Raw genomic sequence first — 19,861 nt, 5'->3', positions numbered from 1 at the left:
TCTATTTGTGAAGTTCATTTCTAGGCAAATGTATTCAGGGGCTGATTGGGATGAATAGGACTGTGTGTCAGCCGCCCCTAATTGGGATTAAAGCACTTAGAACCATATGCATGGAGTGACAGAAATTCTCAGGTTTCAGTGAATACAAAATTTCGTCCTGAAAGATGGCTCTCTGAGTGATAATTAAAACAGGACCAATTCAAATGCTCTGAGCGATAGGTAGCTTGCATTTCCTTTCATTCTTAAATTCACTGATGTTATTAGTACTTTTCTGACTAAATTTTAAATGATGGCACAAAAATCTATTATTTTGAGCAAATCTTTCCTCCCTTTAATCTTCGAAACACCTGGTTTCGGAAGAGTAGCTGTGACAATGAGATGCCTTGTGTTATTACACACTTTTCTGAATTATTTTCTTAACTTTTTGGGGAAAAAAAAATATTTTAAAGGAGATCGTGTTTGATTTTTAAATCAAAGGATACCGATATCCAAAAAAGTCGCGATTAGTAATCCTAAAACTTTCATAACAAAGATCTCTCCTCTCCCATTATTCAATATATTCGGTTAAACAACGGGTATTGTAATGAGAATGATAAGGATTTCTAATATACAAAAATAAAAATGTATATTGATTAAAGTTCAAATTTTAATTAAAACGTTTTCAATGTGGTTAATTTTTTGCTATTGTTTTTAAACACCTATTTCTATATTTTAAAATATACTGTGATTAAGAAAGCTGTGCTCATAATTGGATTTCTATAATTAATTATAAAATTCCTGTTAAAAACGTTGTGGGTTTGGATTTTAAAATACGTGGTTACATTGAAATAATTACGTTCTTTAGAATGGTGTTTTCGAAAAACGGTTGACTTCTTTTTCGTATTTCTTTCTTTCATTACAGACATGTATAGTTACAATCAATAATATACAGTACTGTATATTGTACCATTTAATACAATGATGTACTGTATAACTGTCTGCTTTAATTAAATAGATTTACTTTTTCAGTATCTCCAACAATTTTTTTTCGTTTTTTTCATGTTATATTGCTGAACCAACAAAAAATATATTTTTTAAAATCTTTCTTTCATTGCAGACTCGTTCTAGAAACTACAGTACTTACAGTAACTGATTTTGTGAAAACATTTGATTGTCTTAAGATTGGGGTCATTTAAAAAGTCAGTTTAAATAACCTTTAAATATAACAAAATGTACTCCATGTAGTGGTGAGATCTAAAACTTCAATATATAATTTTAATTTTTGTATTTTTTTTTGTGTGTGTGTAATACTAGCAGTTAAGCGCGTTGTTCAAAATATTGGTACAATCTGTTTTCCCGAGTTTTGTTAAGAAGAAAAACGAAACTCAGTTACTTTACGTAACTTAACATATAGTGTACTTAACCATCACCATTACTACATAGCTGTGAAAAAATGTTTAGTTTTATTTACAAATGGACATAAAGGCTAGTGATAATTCTGTAGAATACGTACTGTATCTAAATTGATAAGATCATTTTCCAGCATTCCCATGTTTACCTACAGTTACTTTAGCGAGCTGTTAATAAATACACTCAATGGGGGTATTATACAGTTCTATTAAATAAACATTTGCCAAATATTTAACATAAATATACCAGACGATTTCACAGATTGGGTTCATATTTAAGGCTGGAGCTTGGTAGAATGTCTTGGGAAACGGTTTCTGTATTTGATTATCCTTTGTATTTACCACAATATCATGTTTTACAAACTTCAACAGCTGAAATCTCTTCAAAATACTGAAATACATTTTAGAAAATTTCCCTGTTATCTTGTTTTTCCTCCAACATTAAAAAAATATTAATTCGAGGGAGACTTTTCAATCGTGATACATATTAAAATAGTAATTGAATTTTCAGTTTTAATTTCTTAAAGTTATATTAATTTCGATTATCAAAATCTCTGATTTAATTTTTATGGATTGAATCGTCCTAATTTATTCAATATATCTTACCGTTGAAGGTTGCATTTGAAACGTCTCACGTTCACTTCTAATTGCTAATAAACCATATAAAAACGAGATTTTCTTATATTTTGGAGATCATTTTCTCGATTGCAGAAGAACTAAAACAACCTGCTCAGTTTTGCTCGTCTGAATGTTTGTACAGCAGATTATTGATTCGAGGATTTTATCCAGTCGTTTCTTGAAGGATCCCAGGGAACTTGTACATTTAAGCGTCTGTAGGAAAGGACAGTCAAACTGCCCGTGAAACGTTAATATAACTAAAGATGTATTACGTAAAGGGCTATTGGCTGTATCAGTATTCAGTTATATTGGGTGTCATACAATTTCTCTTTTTCACAGTTTTTTAAGCTCCGTGCTCAATAAAGCATCCTTAAACTGATCTTATTCAAAGCTGTAATACTGTAGCTTTACCACGACATTGACAGGACCGCGGACAGCTCCGGCCGATCTAGAAAGCAGCCCGACTAATCCTTCCTACACCGCTGCTAATTATATTAAGGATATGCAATCCATAAATGAGCAGTCTATAGTGTCGATGGTGAATGTCATCGAAAGTCCTGTAGTCTTCTGATATTGTTGGCCAATTAAATGTAAAGTGACTAAAGAATTCGAACTCATGATATGAAGTAATGGCAATCAGTTGTGCACAACAGGCCTTTAATTCCTCATTAGCGATACGGCCTGACAGTTCTTGGTTTAATAGGTCTCCAGTACATTTCTAGAAAAAGGGCCAGCGTATTTGGTATTAATTACGTTTCTGTTTCGGTTGAACTGAGCTTGTGGAAATGATGAACTGGAATGACGCTGACTGGATTAACTGACCGCATGGCTGTGCCTTTGATTATAGTCAGATTTCAGCTCTTAATTCACTCATATGATTGCAGCAAGACCTATTTTAACAGCCTTGTATTTTAATCTGTAAGATACAGTGTGGACTACAAAACAAGATGTTGTAGGCTTCTTCAATGTGATGAAATTTAACCAGTTACTTTCAGATTCGATTATCTTTCTTTTTATTTATTATTGCATCTTATGGTCTTCCTGAATATACAATATAATGAAAAGGCACAGATGTGTACATATATGTGTATTTAAGTCTTAGCATACAGGTCCATCTGTATTAGTAAATATGAGAAGTGAAAAGATTTGGGAAAGTATACCATATTGATATTTTATCCAATTCTCACTTCATAGATTTCCTATCATTTGCAATGAATGGATGAAATCAAGCTGTGAGTTTATTCTTATTACTCATGTTTTAGGACTTTTTATCTTGCACACAAATATTCAAGGCAGACAGACATATAGACTCACAGATTAACCCACACTCTATAGTTTGTTGTTCCCTGTTAGTACTGCCATTCATTCTCTAAATCTCAATCTCATTTTATGTTAAATCATTGTATGACTATTTGTGTATGTTTGATAGTTTGTATGTTCTTGCAATGAATTTAAACTCATGCATATCAAGACACTAGATGAAGTCCTTTCCTTGTTAAATCACAATATGACCTTAAAATACTGTTCAGCAAAGAAAGACAAAATCTATTTTGACAAAAGAAAGGATTTCAAGTGTTGTTAGTTTATCTCTGATGTTGGTATCAGGCAGTGTCACTTTGAAGCTTTTTGTTCTCACATCTCATACAGCCTTGTTCAACACAAAGTGTTGAAATCATTCTTCTTATGTCAGAATCAGTTACGAGAGTAAAATTATTCTTGAATTTATTCTGGATTTGTAAAAACAATATTAAAAGTTGGGTCTAATACTTAAGGTTGTTATAGTAGCATTACCATAGTACAATTAAATAATTTAGTTGTGCTGTCCCTTTCTGTGTAATGAGGATAGCAGTACAGACCATATAGATGCTCAGGCTGTGACATGTGACTCAATCCTATGGCACTGCTCTTGATGAATGTGACAGAATTACAGACAACTACAGAATATGTATGCTATTGTAGCATCCAGAGAAATATACGAATACGTCGCAGATACTGTCACAGAAATTAAAAAATAGGACATCTTGGGTGAACAATATCTGTTAATTGATTCATCATACATTAATTACATGTATTTATATACAGTATGTATATTAGGCTGGCCTCAGATGTCCTTTGTGTGCAATTTGGTACAGTATCAAGACACAACTCTGTACCCTGTAAGTATGTGGACAAAGCAGATTGGAGTTTTAGATCTGCTTAATTTTTGTAGCTCATGGTGTTTTGACTGTTTTTTGTAGAATATTTTCTTTAAGAACTTTACAAATACAAAATGCTACCCAGAATCTCCAAGTTAGGTAATGGAATATCATCGTAACATAGATATGAATTTGGCATCTCAACAATATGCAGAATGCAGCAGCTTCATGTGGGCAGTCAGTGATCATGCTGAAGCAGCTGATGTATAGAGCATGTTTAGAAGCAGTGCTCAGACAACAATATGGAATCAGACTGAGGTATTTCTCAGGCTCTGACAGGTTAACTTAGTTTGTATTCACTTTGATTATTTTATGTTCAAAGAATTTTGACAATGATTTGACAGTAGCAATCTTTTATATCTAGGGAAGGGAGAAATGGTAAAGAGTCTCCTTGATTTCACAGAGGACATATTTTGACCGTCTTACATTAATACAAATGCAATTGCAAGAAATGCCATGTGACGTTTCAGTTGTGTTGCACACTGAAAGAATGCATAACGACATACTGTAACAAGAAACATTTGCATTCCCAAGGTTCCTCAATACATAGAGTCTGTCAAATGAACATTCATACACTACATCTTAGCCACATTCTGTTTAAAATGAAACAGCCATTTGCCTTATTTTTTTTACAAAATTAAAGTAGCTGTTTAGAAAATCTGGACATTCTAGAGTATCGTAAACAGTCATGATATCCCTAATTCTGTTAAAGACATCTTTAGATCTTCAGTCACCACAGCACAGCTAAAACCTATTTGAAAAATTGGTCCTTCTTCCATGACTGGGGTACTGGTTTGAATTCTGTGGATCAGAAGGAAAAGTGTCACCCTTTGTTCTGTAAACACTGCATGATACAAATCCTGTTGTATTCTGGTGTTTTAATTTGATTCTTTCGGAATTAGACTGATACACAAAGTGGTGTACAATATTTTTGTCCATCTCAGGTTTTGAATTTCAGATGTTCAGTGTAATTCACCAAAACTACTGGGCTAAAAGGTTTAGCGTATATTTAACTAATTTATATGAATTCGTAAGTAATTAAATTATTCATTTGACATTGCAGAAGTCCATGTTAAGATTTACAAAAGACTAGTGTGGATCTAAAACTAATCTGAGAATGTGTTGTAAATAAGAGTCTTAATTTAAAAATTAGAGAATAATTTACATTTAAAGGTGCCTCATGGCACAAGTATTTGTTTTAACAGTGAGGTTTCTACTAACCCATGCAGTCTTACTGTTTCTTAATTCCTGCATCAATAAGACATTATAGTTAAATTGTGATCTGTGTTGAATTGTTCATTAAAAAGATTCTAAATGGTACAAGGAGGAATGACTCATGCACACTGTTTGCTTATATTATTTAAAATGCCTTCACAATTCTTCTCTTGGGTACAAACTCCTCACTACTATAAGATTTACTTCTTACTACTGAATCTATCCATTTAGACAAAGAGACTAGATTTCCTTAATAACAACATCTTATGATTTGTAATAACTGAATATATTCATTGAGCATACTTTTGTATCAGTAATGTGGTCATTTTATGAACCATTCAAGCTTTAACTCCAATTGTTGTGGTTTATAATGTCCTACAACCCCTAAATTAAACATTTTTGTGTCATGTTACCTGTGTATTATTTTAACAAGTATTATTATTACACTGTCCGTATTATATTACTCTTATAACGGTCTGTTCTTTCACCCTTTTATTAAAATACGTTGCTCACTATAAAAAGCAATATAAAATACAAGCGTTTTTGCAGAGCACATTTTGCATAAGACAGAATGTATGTGGAATCCCCTTTTAGAATAACTTGCCCTTGGGTTTAAATATACAGACTAAAAATCGAGGATTGTTAATTTCCCACTAAAACAGTGGCAGGTGTTATCGCTTACAACGAGGGAGAATTTCCTAACTTTCTCCACTGCTGCTAAGGTTAGGGAAGGGCTCAATTTCATATATCGGGATCTTCCATTTAATGTTGCAACAGCTGATCTGTGAATCGTAAATCTTCCCACTGGATTGAAACAACAAAGCGAATTAGGTCTTATAAGCAAATATGTCTGGTAATGGTGGCTTCAGCAGAAGTTACTCTTTCTCACGAAACTTCAAAGAAAGAGATACAGTAGCGAGACTGTTGGACGTACCGTATATACAGTAGGAGAGTTGTATTTAAGTTTCAACTTAAAAATTATAATTCATTTTAATTTTGGTTTAATAAGAAAACTGTCTTTTATCATTTTATCTCAACGTTTTCCCCTCCTTCACGAGTAAACTGCATCCAACTTTAGACCAATCAACTTAATTAAATCGTTTCAAGAATACTACGCAGACCTTTACGCGCTTCTAAAGTTTGCAAAATCTTTCATAGGAAATAGATGTTAAGACATACTGAATGCTTGACCAAATTCCCAAGATATTAAAGAAAAGTAATTCTATTAAATGATTTACCCAAAAACGTTTACCTTCAATGTATGTAATATAAAAAAACTCAATCCTGATGTAATGCTGACGTCTGAAAACCGTATTTACTCAAATATAGCTACCTATGTGTTTCATATGTAAGGATTTAAGGTTTTAGAAATGCCACCTAAAACACATCTTCTTAGCTGTATATATATATTAGTGTGTGCACTTTAATTGTCCAGTAGCTTATGCAGGCTGTTACGGACATATTGACGACTGATGGGTTACAAAAAAAGGCCAAACGGATTGCTGCTAGTTTTATTTGTGCTTACTGAAAGAAGGCATTACAAGGCACAAGCAATGCTAATCTCAGGAACACAGTCCTGGGTATTTGTGGGTTAAAGGCACTTGTACTAAATGTTAATTCTAAGACATATCCATCACTTGACAGAGAGACGTTTTCAGTCCTGATTTATTCTTCGTCGGTTTCATCAGCAGCACCAGAAATGGTTATTGTGCGCTCCTGGGTATCCTTTAGCACCGTGTCCTCTTCTGTTTTAACTGTTCTGGGAGAAAACAGGGGTCAGGATGAAACACATATCCTCCGCGTTTAGTTTCTTCCTCTTAGATGTATTTATAGATCCATGTTTATGTATTAATATTTTGTATATTGTGTCTGATGTAATAACTCAGATAACGGACTACTATAGTAAACTCAAGCTGTAGGCTTTAACCTTTCACATTACAAGGACCACCAGAAAATAACAGGTATAGGCCTACTTGTTAATGTTGATATTTTGAGAGGACGTTTTGCAGAATTCCTCTGAATATATTTCTAATTGAAGTGTCAATTGTTAGTGTGTGGGAGATACATCACATAAATAACGAATAGGCATTATCTGTATCTGAATAAGTATAAGCCATTTCTATAGTACTAAGCTTTTCAATTAATATTAGCACACCCAAAAGTATTTTCGATTGCAACAGTAACAAGCAGATATTTTTATATATTAGCTATATCAATCTGTGTTTTCAATACCTTTACATATTGTACATAGAAATTACATACAAATGTACGGTAAAGAAGGCAACACATTTTTAAATTGTAAAGCACAAAGTACTACTGCCAATGGTTTACTGATTTACCTCTAGTCTTCAATTGTTGTTTAAAGCGTTACTTTTACCTGATTAGTACAGTTTTTCTCTCAGTCACCTCCACCGCTTGCTCTTTGGAAATGCTCTCAACTGCCCCCAGCCGATGGCTGATCATGTTGCCGCTCGTCAGGTGCAAGCTTCTCACCATACCGGTCAGCCTGGAGTCCTCGCCCTCAATGAGCGTCCTTCAAACAAGAAAAGCATTTTCTGTTTCAATTCCAATGTCAAGCGCCACACGCGGGTGCGCTTGAACGCGTTTTCTTGACACAAACGCGCGATTTCACAAATAAATCTCGAAATGTTTGTTTGACTTTGTTTTATGTTGGTAAAGTTAAGACTGCCCACATACTATGCTATTATAAATCGACAATCCAATATAAATTTGAGCTGAATAAGAATGGCAAATTGAATTAAAGGTAAATAATAAGCGTTAAAGTGGCATAGATTTTTTTAATTACATAGAATCATCGAGTTGAAGACTAAAAGAATAAATGACACGTCTCTTCGGCATTGTACTTGAAAGTAGAAAACATTTGTCAGAAAACCAGGTGTCACAGTGCAGAGACCCCAGTCCCGGTAGCACTGTTTCAGATCAAATGTCCTTGCACTGTTGTAACAGATATCATGCTGATTCGGGCCATTTATCTCTTTACATCGCCGTTCGTAGTAAAGCACGAGTATGGATTTACTGTGGATTTACTACATCTACACAACTTCCGGCTCCAGAAAGTGGTTTTCGGTTATCCAAGACGGGATAAAACAAGGCGAAGGCGTCTCTTAGTGACTAGATTGGCTTTCACTAGCTCCTTGTAGAGTTACCCATCCTACTTTTTTAGTTTGGAAACTCCTTAGGAATTCCTTAGAAAAATAAAACAAATGTGTTTATGTACAGGGTATCTATAAAAGCACTTAATGTATTGTCTAATCTGAAGGGAAACGAAACAAATATTTATTTGCACCTTTTTAGTGTTTGGGTATGTCTTGTTTATTATTATACTGGATACATGTTTAAAATCGATGAATAAACTATAATTTGAAAGGCATTATCTTTATTTTTATAAGACATGTAAAAACACTCCGGATATCTAAAAATACTTTCTAAGATTAAAAGCAGGGACATTTTTTATTCATTCGATTAATCGATTTTTTACAAAAAAAAGTTGTACGAAAACCTATGGTTCCAAGTGATAAAAAAAGTTATTACCAGATTTTTCTGTTTAATTATTGCAAAAATGTATGTTCGGACAAGCCCGCTTTAACAATACAGGTTACTGTACGTTTGCTGCGCTACAAAGCAACAACGTCTTCACGTTGGTTTACCTGGTTCACTGAGGTATACATTGTCAATATAACGTTTTCTTTCATTTTCAAGCAGTACCTGTAGGTATCTGTACGAATTACCTGTAGGTGGTAATTTCAATGTCAAGGGCCATTTTAATATTCAACAGATCCTGGTATTCTCGAAGATGCAGGGCAATTTTTTCCTTTGTAGACTTTAGCTCGTCCTGGAGTCTCTTTATTTTTTCCTGGTCAAAAATCAAAGCAGACAAAACTTTCTTAAGTTTTAAGCTCAATGTGGTCAACATATAAATAGGTACAGTACGTGCAGCTGTACTTGTATTAATTACTTTAAATAATGGGTCAACAGGAATATTGTTGGGAAAGGAAATATAACATTATTATGATATACAAGCAAATATACTACATATAACATGTATTCATGCATTATTAGCATAAAGAGCTACATTTCCGTTGTTGGTCTGTGCCAAATAAGGCTACCTCCAGATCTTCAATCGCCTTCTTGTGTCTCTCTTGTGCCTCTCGTATTTGGGCCTCCAGCGCAGCGTTCTTATTTTTAAGCATTTCAAGCTCTCGTTCTTTACTTTGAATCTGTAAAACAGATTGCATGCCGTTTGTCATTGAATAAAGACTTTTCTGTTAGCAAATGATCGTCGGGTTTTCATCAGTTTCGAGCACGGCACTACCGTAATGTTTCTAAAGGTCATCTCGCATTACTTTATTGCAGAGAACTAAATTTGTTCCACTGTGTCATGTAGCGTTGACGAGCATTATGTATGTGCCAATGGTTTCGCTCAATTGCAAATAATGTAAATAAATTAGTAATGGCTTAATACCAAGCCTATCAAGATAGTCTGAAAACGCTACTGGATGCTTAGTTGTCCTCCTGTTACCTGTCTAAATAGATATAGCCTATTTTGCATTGAACTTATAAGTTAAGATAAGTTATCAAAAGATTGGATTTGGTTAACGCTATGTATTAAATGTTGGGTTTTTTCCCTACTCTATCGCATACAAGCACATACACACAAAGAACGTACAGTATTTGCAGATTAACGGCAACATAAATAACGTGTCGGTGTAACATCTTACGCACGATAACCATGACTCACATCTCTTTTGCAGTTTGCAATTTCTTCTCTCACGCTCCTGACTCTCTCCACGTGCTTTGTTGAAGCCTGGTTAAGATCCTCAAATTTCGATTTATACCAGTTATCCATTTCCTATAAAAGAGAGGTGCATGTGTCAAGGACTGGAAGAAGAGTTCCATGCAATGTCTGACAAGTTCATGAAATCTTGAGTTTTGTTGCTGCAACCTGCTGAGGAACATAAGGAATTAAGGAGCTACTGTATATGGCTCAGTTGCGAGTTGCTAATTGATCTCTGGATCTTATCCAGCTACATATTAAATGAAGTCAGGGCATCAGCTTTCGCAACATGGTTGAGAAGCAGGTTGCAAACCACTTGTGCAAAAAAGTGCCTCCGGTTCTGGAGGTTTTAAATGTTGTGTCTGCTGGCATCCACTGGCTTGTGTTTCACTGGTGGTTCAGAAGTCCAATGAGTTGACCACAGGGTTTATCTTTAATCCTAAGAAGGTATCTGGCTGCTCTTTTCTGGACCAATTCCAGAGATGCTAGTTTCATAACATGGTGGCCAAAATTGTACGCCAAATATTTCAAATGGGGTCTTATAAGTGCATTGTCCAACTGTCACATTCCTTGCTTCTTCATGTCAAAGAGAATCTTTTACAACGTCTAAAACGATCTGAATGTATACAGTTAATAGATGTTAATTTATGGAGATACAACACCTAGCACGCAATGGAGATTATAGTAGTATTGGGCAGCTTAGACTAGTAATACAGGGTCTGGTGCAAATGGTCACAAAGAAGGCTGGCCTTTAAAGAGGCTTAGACGTTGGGGGACAATGTGTTAATCCCTTTAGATTTGGGGGTGTTCACTATAGTATGTAAACGTTGTATACTGTATACCATAGCTCTCCCAAAGTTTTACATATCAAGTGATATAAGCTTTAAAACTGTAGTCTTAAAGGCGTGATGTCTCTAGAAGGGCTAGAGGAAGTTTACCTCTAAATTCCTTGCAGCAATATCGTCATACTGAGACTGAATCTGTCTCAAGGCAGCAGCAAGGTCCGGGAGGGAGAAGGCAACATCAACCGTCATGACTCCACTGTAAATCTGTTTCATCAGCTCCTCTATCTCCTGATCGTAACACAACAACGAGGCGATCAGTTTTCGGTCTTACAACCGTCGTGTAAGTCGAGGCGCCGGGGGCGCGCGGAGGAGGCCCGCTCACCTCCTTGTGCACCCGCTGAAGGAATTCCAGCTCCACCTCGAGGGTCTCCAGCTGCTTTTCCAGGGCGATTCGCGCCGACGTAGCAGCGTCCACATCCTAAAATGTATCGGGAAAAGCAAAAAAGGCTACTGTTGTTCATACATTTTCTTCTTTTTCTTTAATAGACTGAATGATAAAAGGTAATAATAATAATAATAATAATAATAATAATAATAATAATAATAATAATAATAATAATAATAATTACTTACACTTATATAGCGCTTTTCTGGACACTCCACTCAAAGCACTTTACAGGTAATGGGGACTCCCCACCACCGACCACCAAAAGGTGGTCGAATATGAGGTTCCAACAACAGTACTTACAGGGCGGAAAGCTTCGATGTCCCGTTCGGCTTTCTTCCTTCCCTCGACCGCTTCTTCGTATTTTGCCTTGAGCATTTCAAGCTGTCCAGCCATAGCCTCTTTGGCTGCTAGAGACATGTCCTGCGAGACACGGCATTATCAGTTAATAAGTTCGGGTATTATCGGCAAGCCAAAGATGTACGACAAGACCTATTGCTGGTTTACGACCATTTCTAATTTCTCTGCCTTCAGGTATTCTGTTCCAATTCTCCTCACACCCTTGTACGTATCAGGTTACGGTTAAGATTATTTCTGTTCCTCATAAAATCAAATTCCTCCTCCTGGTATCACGCAAAAGGGAAGTGTGGACGTTTTTCTTTTTCATAATATTATACATACAACATAGTACTGTACATGGCTTGCAAACAAGACATTTTAACATTTAACAAACGGTTAAGAATGCCGATTGTATCGTCAACCACTAATGTTTAATTATATCGAAACAGCAGGTTCTTCATATCATAATTAATGTACATTAATTAAGGCCTAATTATTCGTCATAATAATGGCTTTAGTTCTAGAGACCTGGGGCAGAATTCAGTGCATATACAGTAAAGACAGACGGGAGCTATTCGTATTTAATGTAGTGCTGATTCGCTTCGAAAAGGACTTCACTATAAGGTGAAGATATATTTAGATAAAGAGCAAACAGTTAAATTATACAAATTAAGAAATAGAGACGTGATAGGTCTATCTCTTGCAACATATTCTGAACGGCAGTTCCAACAATTTAAAAATCAGTTCTTGCCTATGAACACGTTTCTCTTTCATAATGAGTATCCCTCGTGATAATCCGATTTCGAATGAAGGGAGATATCATTTGAAAATTATTGTTTTATGACAACCCCGAGATTTTGTGTTAGTGCCAAAACCGAACTATAACTATAATTTCTTAAGTCTTTAAAAAAGAATTTACGATATATAGCATTCATTTCCCCATTTATAATTAAACGAGATGTACCCTTCCCTTTCAGCAGGTAAGTCTGGATGAATTCTACCCAAGATAAGTACATTGTCCTACATTCCAATTGTGTGGGATCTTCAAAACCCATACAGCTAGTATTTACACTATATTCACGTTTGTATATAGGCTACTGTACGTATCTATTGTCTTTCTCAAACTTTAATCCTTATGATGCTCAAATCTGTTGTAACTGTGGGGGTCGTGCGATGGTGGTACACTATCATAATGCAATTTTAAGCTTTGAACTTTTGCCACTTTTGTTGACGTTCATGTGCGGGCCCGGAAAGTAAAAGTCATGAGCGTGTAGATGAGGAACACCTGGCAGACATTTCTTTGACAGGACGCCCCAGTGAGAACATTGAACGGAATGGCACAGGTTGAAATTAGTCTGACAGGTATAGGGTCTCATATTCGATGACAGTTTGACAGAGGAATCCTCACTTCCGTGTGTCGAACATTAGTAGACAAAATCCTGTTGCCTGGATGTCGTAACCTTACCCGCTGCGCTCTCATCAGATCTGCGATCCTCTTCAGCTCCCTCAGCTGCTCTTCATAAAGCACCCTCAGCCCAGACAGCTTTCTCTTCTGCAGAACTTCGATCTCCGCCTCCAGCAGTTTGTTCTGCTGCTCCAGTGTACGAACCTACAAGAGAGCATAGAAATAATAAGAAATAAGGATAGCGGTCACTCGGTTTCCTAAAAGACACATTTCTACTGTGCGTGCTGCAAAAAAGCGCATGACTAATGAAGATCATTAGTTTCTATCCGGCCGCCAGAAGGGCACATTTCGAAATACTCAGTCTGTGCGGTACATTCAAGCGTGGTAAATACAGAAAACAGAATCGCTCCGAGATAATCCCGGGAGTGGAGGCCCTCTGAAAAGCCCATTTCGCAGGTAAAAGAAATGGTCTATTTCAGCATCAGCAGGCCACAGAACACGACGTTTTGAAAATGATTCACGGATCTTAAAATGTTATGAATTGTGTTTTTATTAATTTGAGACAATACATTGTACAGACAACACACAAGTAGACTGTACAAATGTGTAATCACATATTTGAGTAGTCTATTCCTATATTTCCGGTCAGAACAATACAACGTATTTTGTCTCCTTGTGCAAGACCCGTTACATAGAAAATATTACAGTGTAATATTACAAGATTGCGTGCTGGTGATTAAAAGCACTATTAAGAAATACTTCAGATGTGGCAGAAATACGGGATCTCTTACACTCAATATATAAAATTGTCCGAAATCAATACAATTGTATTGGGAAAATGCAGTTTTCCATTTATCTAAGAGACAAATCATTAAGATTTCAATATTCACTTTTCATCTTAAGTTGTAAGTCATGTTGATTTTTCACCCCCCCCAAAAAAAAACACTCAGGAAAGCTTCTCATCCTTTTTCTTTAAATAGAAAAGTTGTTTTACTTTCCTGGGAACACTTCAATCCAACCTCTCTATCGTTCTGTAAGCATTTATTAACGGATAACATACATCTTAAAACTATTATCCTCACTGACCTTCAGGTGTGAACACTTTCTGATTGTATTAAATTACACGGGACTAGTTTGGAAAAACACTGGGTGCGCACAGGGTAAAGAGAGGAGAGAAGCTCCATTCAGAAGCCCAAATGACATGTGGTGTTGAGAATTAATTTGTACCATCGGTAATGACGAATAATTCGAGTTACAGATTTAACCCTATTAATGCATATATGTACCTAGAAATGATATCTATCACAATTAATGATTTTTAAGATACAAATTCTGGAGTCTTTAAAAAATGCCAATCCATTGAGGAAACAATTGCCTGAAAAGTGAACGTCGCGTTATGGAAAACGATAGTTTCAATAACAATGAAATAAATACCCACGTTAAAATGTAGCTCTTATAACAAGTCTTAATGTGATCCCAGTGGAGATAGATCACTACAACTCTTGCAAAAAGTAAACAACTATTTTCGCCAGAAAGACGGTAGACGTCTCGCCTTTTCAATGTACGCTGCCAGTCTGTCGTTCAGGACGACCATCTCCTGTCTTTCACTGGTTCGGGTGCTCAGGAATTCCTGGTTCGCCTCAGCAGCTGCATCCAGATCCAGCGCTGGCCCGAGCCCAACACCCAGACAGATCGCCCCCATGCTGAAATAACCATTAATCAACGGCTTTCATTACACTGAACCAGAAGACAAATTGGAGCAAGAAAGATGAGAGCGGTCAAGTAAATGCGCACTCTAAAAAAACAAAATATGAAAACAAAAAAAAAGTTCTGATATTTTAAAGGGCTCGAAAATATTTGGAAATATATGAAAAGATATTTACAAATGTATTGGAGCTAATCCGTGGAATAAGCAGTGAAGAAATACTAATGCGCGCAAATGCATTATTCTCGGCAACGCGCGAAACCGAATGATGCGTGAGTGTGATTGTATTTTGTCACCAGGCAAAGATATTGGTATCTTGTTACATGCATGTTAATAATTTCGTCGCCTTCTTGTAAAATACTGCAAATGCAAATTTCTTATTTTCAGTGAAGATGTAATTTAAACGTGGGTGGCGATTAATATTTCAACTAAATGTCTTTAGTAAATGGGTTGGCTGCTCATATTATTGTTCTTAAGATTGGGTCCTTCCTAGATTTAATATGAATATATTGTGTTGTGGTTGTGGTCATATTTGAAGGAATGTCAACGAATAACTTTGAAATTATCCAATTATCCAAATCAAGAAATGTGCACAAAAGAGTATTTGTAGGACAATAATAGATTAATTAAATGCTGATTTTTAAATTTAAAACAAGGAGCACCTTACTTCATGTGTTAAAAGAAATCTGATTCACAGTGACAAGAAATCATAAGTACAAATTCAGCATTAAGACAAGACATTAATTCAACTTGGTTGAAGACCTTAAAAAATGAATGTAGTAGACAAAGTCGAGCAAAGATAAGCTTTCTTTAACATCATTAAAACCTTCAAAAAATAATAGCATTAAGACATGACTATCGCATGAATTAAGGAAATTTTATTTCCTAGTTTTCAATGGTACACATAATTATTCTGCATTACGCCAGTGAAACAAATACCACCCAAAAGGCCTTTTTAAAACACATTAAAATGTTGCTGTTGTTACAAGTTAGAATCAGTCTCTGTTTGATCACAATGCAGATTCACAAATTCTGCAAAACAAGGAAATAACAACAACTGTTTCTTCTCTGTTCCAGATAATCTCATTTTAAAGGTTGACCAAGCAGAGAGTAACGTATAATGCAAAATAAAGCCAAATTTAAACTTAGATGGTGCTCCATCAGTTGCAGTAATGTGTTCTTTGTGGCCTATTATTCATTGGGATTACATTTTCCAACAGCGGTGATATATCACTGGGCTGTGTCAATGCCTCTTGTTTTGTTTTTTAGTACTGTCTTCTGGGCTCCATAAGCCTTTTCCTGTTTCTTTTCTTGTAGCCTTGTAATAGTGGGCAAAACTGATTCCACCCATAAAGCCACCTTTCAGTACTAATCCAGCACGCACTGCGTTTTGTGAAAGAGCAACACCAAGATGAAAAAAAAGCTCCGTAAAATTTAAATAAAATAAGTTAATCTAATTTTATAAGTAAGGTACAATCTGGCTAATGTTCATACCTCTATCCCTAGAGGAAATAAAATGAGTTGGATGCACACGTTTTGATTGTGACTTGCTAGAACTCATCAATGTTTCACCTCATACAAGTCTTCATCAGTAAGCTAAAATTGTAATTATTACAGAGCGACACAGGCTACCTGACACCCAGGGGGTCAGAGTAGCAACACACTCGTCCACACACACTCAAAGATCCTAAGCAGCGATACAGTGTGTGACAGCCTTTTCTATTTTTCACATACTTTGCTAAACTCTGATGACCTACAAGCTTTGTTAGAAATGTTCATTGTTCATTTTCTCTTGTAAGAACATCTTTTGACATGAAAATACCTGGATTCCCCCTCCCTCCCCTTCTTCAAGAGACCAGAAAACCCCAGTTCCTACACTTCCATAGGACGAGCTGGGATTTTAAAAACACTGCAGAGCGACATCTGTGTGTCAGCTCTCTGCCATGTCTCGAAGACGTCAAGCCAATGGGTTTTCGAGACAGCGAACTTGCCGGATCCTCTGGGCTTCTTCTCGTCGCTCTTGACTTGATTGAGCCGTCCTACCTGGCTATGTGGGGCCTCCGGCTGGATGAGGCCGTCCTCCGGCCTGTTGCCTCCGCCCTGAGGGTCGTGGAGGAACGGGAGTAGCTGGCAGAGCGGTGCCGCGCCCCCCTGGCGCGAGGGGGAGAGGGGCTGGACACTCGCACCTGGTAGGAAGAGGAGCTGCTGTCCTCAAAATGGCGCCGGTATGAAGACATCCTCTCTGGGCTGTGGCTCATGTTGTCAGCTCGCCTTCTTTTTCCCCTCTTGTGCTGCTTCAGGACACTGACACCTTCCACCCTGTACTGCACAGCCAGACGAAGGCCCTCCTTTTTATACTTGTGCCTGGGCCTGATGCACTCGTGAGGAATCACCTCTGGAATTTCCAGCCTAAGTACAACAAGAAGGCTGACCTTCCCTATGAATATTTGTCAAAACCATGTGAAGAGTTTAATATCTTAAAAATAGAAGGTTTAGCCAATTAGGCAGCGCTGATCTAATGCTTTTGGATGTGACTGAAGTTTAATTGCATGCAAAGCAGGGCCAGAAGCAAACAGATGAATTCATTACATTAGCGTACAGTGAAATGTGAGGCATTCTTTCCTTGAAGATTTGACATATATGGTCATTAGTGGGTTAGCATTTATGACAGAAAAGGGAAAAGAAAACTGGCGCAGTAAAAGCAAAATTAACTGTTGTAGCAAAAAAATAAATCACAGCCTGGGATGTCTGGGATTTCTGCATGGAATGATTAAAAGACGTGAGCGGAGACAATTGCAATCTGCCCAGACCTTCTTCTCCATCAGTGGGTTGGTCATCTACAAAGGACTATCCTACAATTGTTTTTTATTTAATTATCATTCTGCAGAGTGGATTAAACAGCTGTCATCACTTTCCATATGTGTAATATTCGGCACAGTAACATTGGAAATCTCTGTATAATTAGAATGATAGCACCAAGAATCTGCTTATGCGTTATGTATTTGACTATTTCTTGTGTCGAAATCATATCATAGTAAAGCTTGAACACTGATAAGTGAAAGACACACATATGTTCTTACTATCATTCACAGTGCACATTTAATTATCTCAAGACATACAGAAGATGTCTGCAAATGTCTATAAAAGTATTAGCTCTTTTCTTCATCATGTATAATCAGCAAATCATTCAAAACATCATCTAAGCAAAGTAAAAAATAAACATTTTCACGGATAAAAAAACTAAATAGCAACATATTGAATATAATTAAATACATACAGTAATAGCAGTATGCTGTAGGGCATATCGAAGCATACATACAGTATATACATCTATACACATCTGCACATCAAAAGACTGAACCTTATGAAAAACCTAAAAAGACCCTCTGAAGAGAGCAAGCAGCTATGGAAAGTATATCTGGATGAATGTAAGAAAGCATACAAAAGGAGGTCCAGTTAATTTATAGAGATGCTGGTAGAGTGTTGATCTGAATTTCAGCTTTGGCTTCTCAAAAACAAGGTCAGCTGGGTAGCTTGTTACACATTCGCATGACTTTTGAAAAGTGTGTCTTGTTGTCAGACATCTTCTTCTTTTTAATTTTAACTTGAGTCCCATTAGAATGAGTTTGTCAAATCCTCAAGGTGATGATTGCCAGGACCTCTTGTAACCTGTTTTATTTAGCACTAAAGATATTTAGTTCCTCTAAGCTGTCATTGTGTGACATTCCTTCAAGATCAGTAATCTAGACACTATTCCCATTCCCAAGCTGCAAAGTAATTTTTGTAAGGTGTCCACCAAAGTTGTACGTGGTATTCCAAACAAGATATGTACAGATTTTACAAAAATTCCCTTGATTTAAAATTTACCATCTTAAATCTGACTAACATTTTTTTTTCTATTTTTAATACAGCTCAACCTGAGCAGCAAAATGATGAGTCTGGATTTTTTTCATTCAGTACATTCTTTATGTTATGTGTCCCTCTTCTTTTGTTTTTACTTCAGGTGTATATATTTACGAACTGCATGAAGTAATCCATCTGCCCTCTAATGAAATACCCGAAGGAGTGAAAGCATTTTAGAATTTAATCTGCTGTTTGTAAAGTTTCTGCGACTCCTCCTGTTTTGAGTTAGAGGGAAAGCTCTTTTGCCTTTCCTGTAATAGGTCTGGCTGACTTGCCAAGGCAATATCTTTCTCTATGCTGTATGTATGTTTTTCACATAGTCAAATAATTATTTATTTGAAACTTGCTGTGTAAGACATTCCTCCAAATCCTCAAACATTTTCAAAATAAACCTACCATTTGGTTGATATAACTCTTATAAACATTTGGTTTGTTATATTACGTTAAAAGCACAATCAGGTGTAATACAACACCCTACAATCTAGGTGTGAAAGGGTGGAGAGGCTTATAAAGACACAATAAGACCTAGTGAAACTCCAGAAAACCTTGAAAAAGACAAGTACATTTATGCACTGGGCATGGTAACGTGGTCCTATAGTGTGGTCAGCTTCACTTCCTTTCAGTTCCCAATTAACAGACTATTCATTTTAAAAGAATGAAAAAAAACGTATCTGTTCATTTTTAAGTTCGAGTTTTGAAGTAATATTTAAACCATTTTAAGTGTGGCCCTATTGTTGCTGGAAATAGACGTTGAATATTAGCTGCTTATTGCTCCCAGGGAGATCAACCACAACTCCTACTAGCAGCGCAGTGTCAGGAGAGGACGAGCAGTCCCTGTGATTGTTTTAAGCACTCAAGAGATTCTTTCCTCTTATGTCAGCTCTTATACCCATGTGGAAGGTGCAAAGGGCATTGTCTCCCCATAATGTGAATGAATCCGAAATGAGTTTAAACACCAACCTGCAACATCACACAATGTTTTTTCTCTGGTAATCGACGCTCAAAGATTTTGTGAGAATATGATTGTATTGAGGGGCCAGACCTTACAACAGATCCCTATTTTGTTTT

At 36.4% G+C, this 19,861-nt stretch overlaps 1 protein-coding gene across 2 annotated transcripts; it reads right to left on the bottom strand.

Moving 5' to 3' along the window:
* Positions 1-6,913: 6,913 nt before the first annotated feature.
* Positions 6,914-17,210, bottom strand: LOC148675008 (desmin). 2 transcript variants are annotated; one of them, XM_088625883.1, is made up of 11 exons: positions 16,934-17,210; positions 14,738-14,888; positions 13,246-13,389; positions 11,745-11,864; positions 11,379-11,474; positions 11,150-11,284; positions 10,176-10,286; positions 9,544-9,654; positions 9,166-9,290; positions 7,794-7,949; positions 6,914-7,175 (listed from the first exon to the last, which is right to left on the bottom strand). In XM_088625883.1, exons 1-11 carry the CDS (start codon positions 17,146-17,148, stop codon positions 7,082-7,084), a joined length of 1,458 nt encoding a protein of 485 aa, XP_088482009.1. In that variant the 5' UTR covers positions 17,149-17,210; the 3' UTR covers positions 6,914-7,081. The 2 variants fall into 2 exon arrangements, with proteins under 2 accessions (XP_088482009.1, XP_088482010.1); XM_088625884.1 differs by having other exon boundaries at positions 6,914-7,170.
* Between the last annotated feature and the right edge of the window lie 2,651 nt (positions 17,211-19,861).

Source organism: Lepisosteus platostomus, chromosome 3, assembly GCF_059453375.1.
Source record: "Lepisosteus platostomus isolate fLepPlt1 chromosome 3, fLepPlt1.hap1, whole genome shotgun sequence".
Taxonomy (NCBI): Eukaryota; Metazoa; Chordata; class Actinopteri; order Semionotiformes; family Lepisosteidae; genus Lepisosteus; species Lepisosteus platostomus.
Note: the sequence above shows the minus strand (reverse complement) of the source record. Positions and strands in the feature narration are given on the sequence as shown.